Here is a 12180-nt window from a genome sequence, read left to right as displayed (position 1 = left end):
TCCATCACTCCTCTGCCCTCCCAGTGCTTTCCCCCTGTGGAAACATGAGTCACCCAGCACCTCCCAGCCCCGGGGCCTGTGGGGACACCGGCCGGTGCCATGGGGACACCGTGCCGTGCCGGGGCCACTCGCAGCCCTCCGTGCCCTGCTCCCCGGGAACTGGGATAACCAGGGCTGCTCTGGGCCGGGGGAGGCGCGGGCGGGTGGAAGGAGCCAGGAGGAAGGTCCCCAGCTCTGGTATTCCCAGGTTTGGAGCTGGAGGAAGGAGCAGAGGTGGCCCAGGTGCCCTGAGCAGCTGTCACGGAGGGTGGCTTCGGCTTTCCCGGCCCCGCTAGCCAGGGGTAGGCGGGAAGAAATCTCGTCAGGCGGCGCTAGATGAATAACCTTTTAATTTTGACAAAAACGAAGTACAAAACCGAGGCAAATTCTCTTTCCTCCCCGTTCGCAAGGATCTCTGCGGCGGTGGTGCGGGGCTCGTGGGGGGCTGCGGGGTGGCTCCGGGGGCCGGGACCTTCCCACCCGCCATCCCGGGGAGGGCGGCGGGGCACCCACGGGTGCCGGCGAGCGCGGCGGGAGCGGGACCGGCTGGCGGGGGTGCAGCGGGGCGTGCGAGGCCGGAGGGGACAGGCTGCCCGGGGCACGGCGCGAGGCTGGGCGGGTGCTGCCCTTGGCTGCGCTGCAGGGTCGCTTTGGGCTGGCTGGCGTTTTCTTCTCAATAAATACCAATCGGTGAGGGGCGGTGGCGGCCGCCGGTGCTGGGGCGGCTGCTGCGGCGCGCTGGGCCGGGGGGAGCGAAGACGGAGGTCCCGGCTGGGAGGGCTGGGGGGCGGCGAGGGGGGCTGCCTAGCTGATGATCTGCCGGGGCCGGCCGTAGCTCATCCCCGCCTGTGACGCCCCCTTGTTGCTCCCCATCTGTAAGCCGATGACGTTCTTGCCCTCCTTCAGCTGGCTCTCGGTGAACTCCCGCTTGTGCTCCTGCGCTTTCCTGCGGGGCGGAAGGAGAGGCCATGGGGCACCCGCGCCCCCCCGGCCGGCCGGACCCTCGTCCCCGTCCCCGGGGTGCCCAGCAGCCCCCATTCCCCCAGGGGGTCCCCAGCTGGAAGCTCGGCATCCCGCAGCCGTGTGCTCCGGGGCTCTGCCAGGCAGCGGGAAGAGCCCGTTTCGGGCAGACATGGGGCGGGGGGTGGCCCCACGCCCAGGGCCGTGCTCCCCCACTTACTTCATGAACCAGTTGGGGTCCCCATGGTAGTTCCCGTCGTTCTTGGTGACCGCCAGGCTCCCCAGGGCCATCAGCGTCCTCTGCACCGCCGCCATGTCCTTGGCTGCCGAGGGACAAGGGGTGTGAGGACGGGCACGGCGCAGCAGCCCCGGCCCCCCCCCAGCGCCGGCTGCCCCCCACCCACCCTCCCGCACCTTCAAAGAGGTCGACGGTCTGGAACACGTCCGTCTTGACCACGCCGTAGTCTTCGGCCGCCTTGAGGAACTGGGCGATCTGCTCCATCTGCTTGAAGACCATGGTGGGGGGGGTGTCGGGGATCTTGACGGGCTTGGAGCCGTCGGGGTAGAGGCTGTTCACCAGCCGGCTGAGGACCTGCGGGCAGAGCAGAGGCCGGGCTCACCGCGCCGCACACGCCGCCGGCCGCGGAGCTCCCCGCTGCTTGCCCACCCAGCCCCCACTTACGATGCCGTTCTTCAGCCAGACCTGGAAGCCCAGGCGGCCCCGCTCAGGACGACCCACCGCGGCCCCACACTGCGCCACGATCCACTCCACCAGCCGGTCCTCCAGCTCGTCGTCGTACTTCTTCTCGATCTTGGACTGGACGTCCCGGCTCATGCCATACGCCGGACCCTTGTTCGCCATGTCTGAGGTGGGTGGGAGACCTGGCGGCGGGACGGGCACCGTCAGGCTGTGGAGACGCTGTCACCCTGCCCGGGAACGCCGCAGCCACCCCAGCGCCCCGTGGCATCCACCTCACGCCTTGGTGCAGCGGGGACGTGCCCTTCTCCAGGCTCTTCCCTTGCCACACAACGGCCCTTCAGCTCCGTCCGGGCACGTTTTCCCCCCTCAGGGCTGCAGAGCAGAGGGCTCCGGGTGGCGAGGCCGCCATGGCAGGGCTGGGTGGCTGTGGCATGGCGGGGTGGCCATGGTGTGGCCTCGGCGCGGCAGGTCCTGGTGGCGGGGAGGAGCGCAGGGGAGGCAGGAGGGCGGTGGGAGCCGTGCCCGTGCCCTTCTAAGGGCATGCTGTGGGCAACGATGGCAGGTAGCTGGCTGCGGCCAGGGCCGGGGGCTGCTGGGAGGATGCCAGGAGGGAGAGGCGGTGGGAGCCGGCAGCCAAGCCCTCGGCGCAGCTGGCTTTGCTCCTCCCCGCACAGCTCCCCTGCTTGGCGTTAAGCCGGGGCTGTGCCGTCACGGAGCCGTGTCCCCAGTCCCCGCGTCCACAGCCTGACCACTGGGCAGATGCGCCTGGTCCTCCAGGACGGGCTCTTGAGACCTGGCACAGCTCGGTGCAGCAGAGGATGCTGACCCTGCTTGCTGCCGGCGATGCGGGGGTACCCACGAGCCCTGTGGGTCACGCAGGGGTATCCCAGAGCCCCCCGGGCAGCCTCTGCCCAAGTCCTGAGCACTGCCAGGCACGTCCAGCGATGCCACAGCCAGCCACCCCCATGCCCTGGCCCAGCCCGGCACAGGGGGACCACACGCAGACCCCATCCTCACTGGTCACGGCTCCCTCGGCCACCAGGCAGTGCCTGCTGGCCACCACCTGCCCCCAGACCCACTGGCCCCACGCCCATCTCCCAAAGCACAGAGCAGAAATGGGCAAGCGGGGGCTGGAGCCTCCACGCTACCCTGAGCCCCACACTGAGCCCTGGACGGCCCCTCTGGCCACCGCGGGGCTGATCCCGGAGCCACGCGGCCCCGACGGCCACGGGGTCCTGAGGAGCAGGAGCAGCCCAGAGCCCCTGGCAGCGTCCCCAGTCCCAGCAGCGCCTTCCCCTCCTGGGGAGCCCGACGGTCCTCCGGGGAGCAGCGTTGCAATCCGAGGAGCGTCGCCCCCATCCAGGGAGCAGCATCCCCTCCCCGGGGAGCAGCATCCCGATCGGAGGAGGAGAATCCCCACCCGGGAAGCAGGATGGCAGTCCCGGGAGCAGCATCGCCATCCCAGGCACACGGTCCCCATCCCGGGGAGCAGCACCCCGATGCCAGAGGCTGGGTCCCCACCCCGGGCACCCTCCCCGCTGCCCCCCCCCGCAGCAGGACTTACAAGCGGCTGCTCAGGGAGGCGCGGGGCGATGCTCTGCGCGGAGCCGGCACACTGCACAGTTAGGAGGCCGAGCCTGTGCTAAAAGGCCGGTGCCGGGACAGTGATGTCAGCCCAGCGCGGGGGCCAGCCCCCCCCAGCCCTCCCTCCAGCCCCGCAGCGCAGCGGGACTCCGGCCCAGGCACCATATTTGGGGAAAGATCCGAAAAGCAGCGACTCAGGCCCGTGCCCGAGCATTCCCCGCGTGCCTCCGCCCCAGCGGCTTCGGGGGCTGATGGACTAAGTCCTTTTATAGCCAGGCGCTCGCCCGGCCGCCGAGGGTTTCTGCCCTGACTTCATGGCTGGTTTCCCCGTGTGCTCACTGCCGGGGAGCGGCTGCAGGGGCACGGCAGCCGGGAGGGTACCCGCAGCCCACGGCGTGCCCCAGGGCAGCGAGGCCGCGGGCGCCCTGTGGGCATCGCGCCCGGGCATCCCCGGGATTCCCCCTGCCCCGGCCGGCCACCAGCCCCTTCGGCTGGCCCAGGGCACGGCGGGGCACGCAGCAGCCGTCCCCCCGGGCTGGGATGCCACGGGGAGCCCCAGCCCCCCAGGACCCTCGCTGCCCATGAAGCGGGACCTCCCTGGGCATCCCTAACCCCCCCTGGGGCTGCCAGCCCCCCCGCATCCCGCAGACCTCCCCCCGGCAGCCCCCGCGCCGCAGAGGGGGTCTCCGGGGCAGGAGGGCAGCAGCAGCAGCGCTGCTTCTTCTCCCGAAATCCCGGTGTGAAGGAGGAGACGGTGCCACAGCTGAGCGTGGCTGACGCCCGGCGGCAGCCCAGCAGGGCAGAGCCCACCCCCCGCTACCCCCGGGGACCCCCGCGCTCCCAGGCAGGAGGCAGGAGGCACGGGCAAAGTGCAGACACTTTAATGCGAGTCCCTTCCCAGCAGACCCGCGCACGAAGGGCACATGGCAGCCTCGGTGGGGGGCAGCGGCGGGGGGGCACGCAGCGGCCGACACCCCCCCGGGATGCTGAAGGAGAGGCGAGTGGGGCCTCTCCTGGCATTGCCGCCGTCGCCACCGCGCGCGCCCCCACCTCCCACCCATACGACTCAGGCACTAAGAGAGACCCGTGCCCGCCTGCTCGGGGGGCCGCGGGGCTGCTGGCACGGCGCTCGCCCCGGCCCCCCCCGCACCACAGGCACGCGGAGCAGCAGCAGCACATTTTCCAGTGTCACTTGCCACCGAGGACGGTTGCCCCAGCGGCCCCCCAACCCCGCTTTCGTCTACAAGGAGGGACCTGGCCGATAGGGAGAAGGTGCACCGGGACCCCCGGGCTGCTTGGGGAGGGGGGACGGAGCGGCTGGCGGGACCCGCAGCACGGGCGTCCCTCCCCAGGGGCATGCACCGCCCCGGGGGGTCCGGGCGTTTGGCACAGCCCCAGGGCAGCGGGCGGCTGTGGGGTCCCTAGAAGACGTAGATCTTGTCCCGCTGGACGCAGTCCAGGTCATCGTCCAGCGTCAGCAGCACCTGCGGAGGGAAGGCAGCGGGGACCCGGTGAGCCGGGGGGGGCCGGGCAGCGGGCAGCCGCGACAGCAGCAGCCAGCACCTACCAGGAAGGAGCCGAACATGGCGATGGAGGAGAGGAAGTGCCAGATGTCGTGGTCGTCGAAGAAGTCGAGCAGGATGCAGTCACGGTTGTGCTCCCGCGACTCGGCCGGCGTTTTCTGGCAGGGACAGGGCCAGCCATCACCGCGCCGGCCCGCGGCCACCCCGCCTGCCCCAGTGAGCCACGCCGCGCCACCCCCCCCTCACCTGCCAGGTGCTGAGCCCCTGGAAGAAGAAGAAGAGGGCGAAGCCCCAGACCACCGAGGTGCCGACGATGCAGAGCAAGGGGATGAGCTTGATGCGCTCGCCGCTGCGGAGCTGCGGGAGAGGCCAGGGTCGATGTGCGGGCAGGAGCTGGCAGGGGTGCCCATCCCTGCCCCCCCCGCCGGGCACGCAGCCCCCCTTGGTTCGCACCTTCATGATGATGTAGAAGGCAAAGTAGAGGAGGAGGTTGCAGATGCCGATGGCCAGCAGGTAGGAAGCGAAGTCATTGGGGCGGACAATGAGGCCGTAGGCAGCGCTGGGGAGGCAGGGACCGGCTGTGGGGTCAGCGCAGCCCGGGGGGTCCCCCCACCCGCCGTGCCCATGCACCCCGCTATCCCCCACACACGCCGGGAGACAGAGCGTGGGGACACCGGCGCTGCCGCAGCGACGGGGGGGACCTGCCCTGCTCGGCTCACAGCTGTCATGAGCTGGCAGTCCTCAGCCCCGCTGAGGTCCAGGGGGACTGCAGCCAGGGGGGGTCGGCCGCGGGAGGGTGGTGTGGGGGCAGCGGGGAGGGGGAGCGCTGGGCCGGGGGGAGTGGCGTGGGGTCTGCCTGCCCCCAGCTCCGCACTTACAGCGACCAGTTGATGATGTTTCCCATGACCAGGAGCACCATCCGATCCTGCGAAGGGTGAGGGGGGGCTGTGAGGGGCGGGCGGGGGCAGCGCTGCCCGGCGGGGTCTCGGCAGAGCCGGGGACCCCCGGTGCCGCGAGCCACGGTGCCAGCACTCACCACGTACATGGGCCCGCTGCACTGCCGGATGCAGTCCGTGTACAGCACGTGCAGGATCCTGCGCAGGATGCCCGAGTCTGCGGGGAGAGGAGAGGCGGTGCCGGGGGGCGTTCCGCCACGCTGCCCCCCGCCCGCCCTGCTCACGGCGGTGCCCCCCCCGGCTCACCCAGCTTCCAGCGGCCCATGTAGTAGAGCTGGGTGCTCAGCAGCAGGGTGGCCACGATGTGGATGACGGAGAAGACGATCCAGAAGGCTGTGTTCCCCTTGCCGAAGACCTGGGGGGCAAGCAGGGTGGTAGGCAGGGGGGGCGACCGGCCGCGTCCCCCCCTCCACCGGCACCCGCCGTGCTCACCACGCCGATGACGGAGAAGAAGATGACGAGGGCCAGGCAGGCGTAGGCGCTGTAGGCGCTGGCGTTGATGTCTGGGTGGCGTTTCTGGTAGAGCTTCAGCATGCAGAGCCCCGCGATCATGTACATGAAGGAGGTGTCTGCGGGGACAGGGAGTGGTCAGCGGGGACGGGGGGGCCCCGGGGCGGGCAGTGGGGGCCAGAGGGGCACTCACCGAACTGGAAGTTGGTGTAGTTGGGGCAGACGTGGTAGCAGGCGCTGAGCAGCCCCTCCATCATCAGCGCGGTGCCCATGGCGTAGAAGAGCCCGAAGTGCTTGGGGATGCCGCACTCCTGGGGAGTGGAGGGGAGTTGGGGTGCTGGGTGGCCAAAACACCCCCCAGGGCACGTAGCCCAGCGGCCACCCGTCCCTTAGTCCCCTACCAGGGCGTTGGCGTCGTTGCGCATGAGGGCCCGGTTGTAGTTGATCTCCCGCTGCAGGATGATGAGCAGGAAGAGCAAGCCCAGCAGGACGTAGCCCAGGTTGCTGAGGATGTTGTTGAAGGCGCTGCGAGGGGACAGTCCGGACGTGGGTGCTGCGGACCCCTCTCCCTCCCCGTGGCCCCGCCCCAGCCCTGCCCTGCTTGTGGGGGACCCCCAGCCGCCCTCCGCCCACCCTGAACCCACCTGAGGTTCCCCAGCGGGTGGGCGCACAGAAAGTTGTAGTAGCAGATGTCCTGGTTGCCTGTGACGTTCACAACCTGCGCAGGGGGACACCATGAGAGCAGGAGACGGTGGGACACGGGGACATGGGGGGACACACGGGGCGCAGGCATGTCCCCATCACAGCTGGGGGACACGGTTGGGGACGGCAGCCCCCAGCACGCCCAGGAGCCCCATGTGCCGCCACCGTGGCCCCACTTACCGTCTGGTAGGTGATGACGAGCTGGACGACGGGGAGGGCGTAGAAGACAGCGATGGTGGCGATGTTCCTGGGAGACGCAGGGGGGCGTCAGGGGGTCCCCACCGCTCGCCCTGGGTGGGGACACTGATCTGTGCCCCCCATCCCCGCTGCCCCCCACTCACCAGAAGTAGATCTGGTACTTCTTCCGCAGCACCCGCTTGTCCTTGCGGGCCAGGTCGGCCACGCAGAGGTATTGCTGGAAGGAGAGGCAGGTGGAAGGGCTCGCCCCGGCCGGCGGGGAGCAGCCGGCGAGGGCGGGGGGGGCACGGGGCGGGACGCACCTTGGTGCGGATGACATTCTTGTCGTAGTCAATGTCGGCCAGCGTGTCGTAGTCATCCTCCTCGATGGAGCTGAGAGAGTCCAGGCGCGGCCGGCCGGCCACGTTCTCCAGCGACCGCTCCCCTGCGGGTGAGCCGGGGCGGTCAGCAGAGCCCGTGGCCGAGCCCCCCCTCAGCGCCCACCCCGCGGGACCCCAATCACCCCCAATTAACCGCTTGGCTGCCTCCCTGCCAACTGGCACCGGGGATGGGCTCCAGCTCCATGCGGACCCCTGCACTGACCCTGCCCCGGGGACACGCACAGGCGAGCATCGCCCCGAGCCCCTGCCCCCCAGGGTCCTGCCGGGCTGGGGACGGCAGGGGGACCAGGAGGACCATGTCCTCCCCCTGCCCTGCAGCCCCTCGAGCGCTGCCTGGGCTCCGAGGGAGGGAGGAGGGAGCAGAGATGCTCAGCGCCCCGGGAGCAAGCCTGGGGCAGGGCAGATTTTGGCTTGATTGGCCCGTCCCTGCCCGGTACCAGCCTCTACCCATGGCAATGCTCAGCGGCCTCATCGGGGCGGAGGGCGTGCGCCGCTTGAACTGCTCCTGCCCTTCAAAGGAAAGCGAGAGTTACTGGAGCAGGAGCGGGGCCGAGCCCCGGCGTGCTCCCCGGCACGTGTCCGTCCCGCCAGCGCCACTGGAGCCCCTGCTGCCGGCTTGCACGGAGGGGCTGGCATCCCGGGATCCCGGGAGACGGCGAGGGGCAGAGTCGGGATGCTCCCGGCGGCGCAGCATTGCCCCGGCACCCCAGCTCCGCTGGGCTGCGGCCGCGCCAGCTGCCCCGGGACTCACCCACGTAGCCATAGGAGACTTCTGCCGAGCCCATGCTGTCTGTGACGCCCTCGGCGCTGCTGGAGGAACCGTTGCCTGCAAGGACGGGCAGAAGGGGTGGGCACGGCCGCCCCAGAGCAGGCGGGGAGGGGAGGGGAGGGAAGGCGCGCGGCACTCACCGAAGGAGCCGTAACCGTAGCTGTCGTAGGGAGCACGGCCCAGGAAGGAGTCGGGGATGCTGCGGGCATGCCCTGCAAGACAGGAGGGTCCCCGTCGGCTGCTGGCAGCCTCCCGGGGCACGCAGGGCACCGCAGGGCCGTCTGGCACAGAGCAGCACCCCGCGCCCCTGCGCTGGCACGGGAGCTCGCTCGCAGCCGAGGACAGAGCAGAGGCTGGCACCTACCCAGTAGAGATGCTGGGAGTCCCCGGAAAGCCGTGGAAAGAGAGAGACAGACTTGGTGAGACGCCCAAGCCCCAGCGCAGCCCTGCCAGCCCCAGAGCAGCGAAGCCCGAGCCCCGGGACATCCCGGTCCTCCTTTTGTCCCCGGGGAGACGGGGGACAAGTGAGGCCCAGGGGGACAGTGGGGAACTCCTGCAGAACCGAGGGCTTTGCCACGGGCTCGAGAGGGCAAAATAACCGGGAATCCCCCAGGCAGCTCCGCTGCGCGCTGCTGCTGCCGGCTGCTGCCCCCAGCCCCTAACCTGTGTCCAGGCTGGGCGAGTCCATGGCTGCCAGGAGCCCCTTCCTCTTCTGCTGCCTGCCGAGGGAAGCGGCCGTGAGCAGGGCTGTGGTGATGGCACAGCACCCACGGGCTCAGCACCCGGAGGGGACAGGGTGCCCGGGCACTCACCGGCAGCTCTCCCAGCAGGCAATGACCAGTGTGAGGACGTAGAAGGAGAGGAAGATGCCCAGGCAGAAAAGCACGCTGCTGACATAGGCCTCCGCTGCGCAGAGCCGGGACAAGCCCTCAGGGCGAGCGGCAGCCCCGGGGACCTGCCGCGGGGTCCCCTGCAGAGCCCAGCACCCCCCGGCCCCGAACGGCCCCTCCTGGGCTTACAGGTTATGGCGGGCGACACCATCACCTCCAGCATCTTCTGCCGGTTGTGCTGATCCACGGGCTCATCTGGAAGAAGGCATGGGGGGCGGTCAGCCCGGCCGCCCGGCTCGGAGGGGACCTGGGAGTCCTTCCCCCTCCTCTGCTGGGTGGGGGGCTCAGCCCGCTGCGATGCCGCCCTCCTCCTCATCCTCAGCCTCGTCCCCCGGGCGTACCTGGGGAGGCATGTTTGGAGAGGGGGTAGTAGGGCAAAGCCCCCCCGCACGCCTCATCCTCCGTCTTCACCACCACCACCACGTAGAAGCTGTTGCTGGGGAAATCCTTCTTCTGCGTCGGCCGTCGCAGGGGGGTGAGAAGTGGGGGTCAGCGGAGCCCAGCCGGGGGTCTCCCACGCTGCCCCACGCAGCCGGGACTCCCTCGGGGGGCTGAGCCCCACAGCACAGCCCCGTGCCCACCTGCACCGTGATGGCCGCCTTCTTCGTCATGGTCTGGTACATCCCGATGAAGGCCACGTTGTTGTCCAAGTCGTAGACGGGGCACTGCGGGGGCAGAGGGGGCGTCAGCCCCCACCGGGCATCCCGGGTCACCCGGATGGAGGTCCCACCACCCAGACCTACCAGGATGTCCTGGATGGAGATGACGGAGCAGGGGAAGGCCATGGCCGAGGTCACCTTCACGACCACCGAGTCCACTCCCTCGGGGAACTCATACTTGAAATACTGGGGGGATAAAAAGGGCCTGTCACTGCCACGGTGGCCACGCTCCCCTCCCTGGGCACAGACCCTCGCCCATGCCACGCCAGCTCCTCCTCACCTGCGGCTGAGCGGCCGTGGCGTTGAAGCCGAACCGTTCGTTCGTCCTGCAAAGAGCACGGGAAAGATGACGGCTGGCGAGGGGAGCGGGCAGGCAGGGTGGGGGGACGGGGGCACGGGGCTCCCCTCACCGCAGCACGAAGTTCTCCACCCGGGTGACCCGCAGCTGGTAGGAGGCGTTGAGGGACAGCGTGGAGACGTCCACGTAGAAGTGCTGGGTCTCCACCTCCGCCTTGGTCTGGGGCTGGCAGAGCGTGCGGCTCACCTCCTGGTACGCGTATTTCCGCTGATACCTGGGTGAGCAGAGCTGCGCTGCGCCCACCGCCCCCAGCCAGCCCGCCGGGACCCCTGCCCGTGCGCCGGCCCTCGCGGCTCGGCCGGGCACGGGGGGCAAAACCCACCCCGCCAGTACTCACAGTCCCCGGAGGATGAGCGGCACCTGGAAGGAGACCACCGCCTCCTTCTGCCTCACCACGAAGAGGACGGGCAAGTCCTTGTGGTCGGAGAGGACGTTCACCGACACGCGCACCCCCTCCGTCTGCGGGGAGAGCGGGAAGGCGAGGCGTCGGCCAGGGAGCACCGGCCGCTGCGGGCTCGGCCCCGGTGGCTGGACTTTGCTCGGCTCTCGTGGCAGAGGATGCCTCCCCGCCGTGGGGACCGCGGGCTGCCGCCGTCCCCCCCGCCACACCCCAAAGCTCCGGGGGACCCCGGGGAAGGGTCACCCGCTCTGGCCGCCCCGCCGGCTCACCCAGTTCCTCCGGACGCTGTGGTTGAAGGCGTAGATGTTGAGCAGGTCGGCGTCCACCCAGTCGGCGTAGGTGGTGTCGAAGCTGGCCTCCTTCTCCACCACCTTCCGGCGCCCGTGGGGCTGGGGCAGGGCGAGCGGCAGGGCCACCAGCGCCCAGGCCAGCAGCGCCCGGGCCAGCGCGGCCGCCCCGGCGCTCGCCATCCCGCCAGCATCCCCGGCCGCGCCCGCCGCCACGCTCCGCTCCGGCCAAGGTCCGCCGGGGCGGGTCGGGACGGGACGGGACGGGACGGGACGGGACGGTCCGGGACGGTCAGCCGGGGCGCGTCCGGGCGCCCTGCCCCATGGCGAGCCCCGCTGCCGAGCCCGGTGGCGATCGGGGCGGGCGCTGCGGGGAGAACCCGGGCGGCGGTGCCGGTGTCCGCGGGCGGTACCCGGTTCTGCTGCCGGTGCCCGGGGCTGGAGCCCGGCGGTGCTGCCGCTGCCGCTGCCGGTGCCGGTGCCCGATGCCGCTGCCCGGTGCCGGTGCCGATGCCCGTCCCGGTGCCGATGCCCGTCCCGGTGCCCGATGCCGGTGCCCGGTTCCCGGTGCCGGTACTTTGTACCCCCCGGGTCCGCAGGCGGCTGTAAACACGGGCCGGCGGTGACGTCACGCGGCGTCACACGTGAAAGCAGCCGGGCGGGGAAGTGACGCGGCGGCGGCGGGCGGTGCCGGGGCGCGCGCGGCCCCTGCCCGGGGGGGACCGGCTCCCCTCGGCCCCCCCGGCCCCTGTGGGACCCCAGAGGGGAAGCCCCCGCTCCTTAGGGACCCTCTAGGGGAAGCCTGTGCCCCGTCGGGGAGCCCCTGCCCCATATAGGGCCCTATAGGGCAAGCCCCTGCTCCACAAGGAAGCCCCTGCCCGCTCTGGGACCCCCTAGGGCAAGCCCCTGCTCCATAGGGAAGTCCCTGACCCATATGGACCCCATAGAGGACGCGCGGGCTCCGTAGGGCAGCCCCTGTCCCATATAGGACCCCACAGGGGAGCCGCTGTCCCGTATAGGACCCCATAGGGGAAGCTCCCCCCATAGGGGAGCCCCTGCTCCATAGGGTAGCTCCTGCCCCCTCTGGGACCCCCTGGGGGAAGCCCCTGCTCCATAGGGGAGCCCCTGCCTCATACGGGCCCCATAGGAGAAGCCTCTCCTCCATAGGGAGGGAGCCCCTGCCCCATATGGGACTCCACAGGGGAAGCTCCATCCCATAGGGGAGCCACTGTCCCATATAGGACCCCACAGGGGAAGCCCCTGCTCCTTAGGGGAGCCTCTGCCCCATAAGGGACCCCATAGGGGAGCCCAAATCCCTTAGGGGA

At 70.8% G+C, this 12180-nt stretch overlaps 2 protein-coding genes across 8 annotated transcripts; both read right to left on the bottom strand.

Moving 5' to 3' along the window:
* Positions 1-372: 372 nt before the first annotated feature.
* On the bottom strand, positions 373-3390 carry TAGLN (transgelin). Its single transcript, XM_063355458.1, has 5 exons — positions 3264-3390; positions 1682-1881; positions 1414-1591; positions 1220-1322; positions 373-985 (listed from the first exon to the last, which is right to left on the bottom strand). Exons 2-5 carry the CDS (start codon positions 1859-1861, stop codon positions 844-846), a joined length of 603 nt encoding a protein of 200 aa, XP_063211528.1. The 5' UTR covers positions 1862-1881; positions 3264-3390; the 3' UTR covers positions 373-843.
* Positions 3391-4148: 758 nt separating this feature from the next.
* SIDT2 (SID1 transmembrane family member 2) lies at positions 4149-11505 on the bottom strand. Of its 7 annotated transcripts, none has more exons than XM_063355448.1 (28): positions 10838-11505; positions 10506-10627; positions 10221-10382; positions 10091-10136; positions 9895-9996; positions 9733-9816; positions 9493-9604; positions 9281-9346; positions 9074-9167; positions 8925-8980; positions 8626-8814; positions 8402-8473; positions 8244-8318; positions 7940-8002; positions 7415-7536; positions 7256-7329; positions 7095-7161; positions 6857-6930; positions 6614-6737; positions 6406-6523; positions 6195-6331; positions 6009-6117; positions 5843-5919; positions 5685-5731; positions 5260-5365; positions 5053-5163; positions 4851-4964; positions 4149-4767 (listed from the first exon to the last, which is right to left on the bottom strand). In XM_063355448.1, exons 1-28 carry the CDS (start codon positions 11036-11038, stop codon positions 4705-4707), a joined length of 2787 nt encoding a protein of 928 aa, XP_063211518.1. In that variant the 5' UTR covers positions 11039-11505; the 3' UTR covers positions 4149-4704. The 7 variants fall into 7 exon arrangements, 6 of the variants coding, with proteins under 6 accessions (XP_063211518.1, XP_063211521.1, XP_063211519.1 ...); XM_063355451.1 differs by having other exon boundaries at positions 8626-8637; positions 10838-11501; XM_063355449.1 differs by lacking the exon at positions 7940-8002.
* Positions 11506-12180: the final 675 nt, after the last annotated feature.

This window comes from Chroicocephalus ridibundus, chromosome 18, assembly GCF_963924245.1.
Source record: "Chroicocephalus ridibundus chromosome 18, bChrRid1.1, whole genome shotgun sequence".
Taxonomy (NCBI): domain Eukaryota; kingdom Metazoa; phylum Chordata; class Aves; order Charadriiformes; family Laridae; genus Chroicocephalus; species Chroicocephalus ridibundus.
This window is presented reverse-complemented; position numbering and strand designations above follow the sequence as displayed.

Coding starts and splice junctions, on each gene's coding strand:
- TAGLN (XM_063355458.1), bottom strand. CDS start 1,861: ATGGCGAACAAGGGTCCGGCGTATGGCATGAGCCGGGACGTCCAGTCC. Junction 1,323..1,413: donor GACCGTCGACCTCTTTGAAG/GTGCGGGAGGGT, acceptor GTCCCTCGGCAG/CCAAGGACATGGCGGCGGTG. Junction 986..1,219: donor GACCCCAACTGGTTCATGAA/GTAAGTGGGGGA, acceptor TCCGCCCCGCAG/GAAAGCGCAGGAGCACAAGC.
- SIDT2 (XM_063355448.1), bottom strand. CDS start 11,038: ATGGCGAGCGCCGGGGCGGCCGCGCTGGCCCGGGCGCTGCTGGCCTGG. Junction 7,537..7,939: donor GCCGCTGAGCATTGCCATGG/GTAGAGGCTGGT, acceptor GCTCACCCGCAG/GGGAGCGGTCGCTGGAGAAC. Junction 7,330..7,414: donor AGAATGTCATCCGCACCAAG/GTGCGTCCCGCC, acceptor CTCTCCTTCCAG/CAATACCTCTGCGTGGCCGA.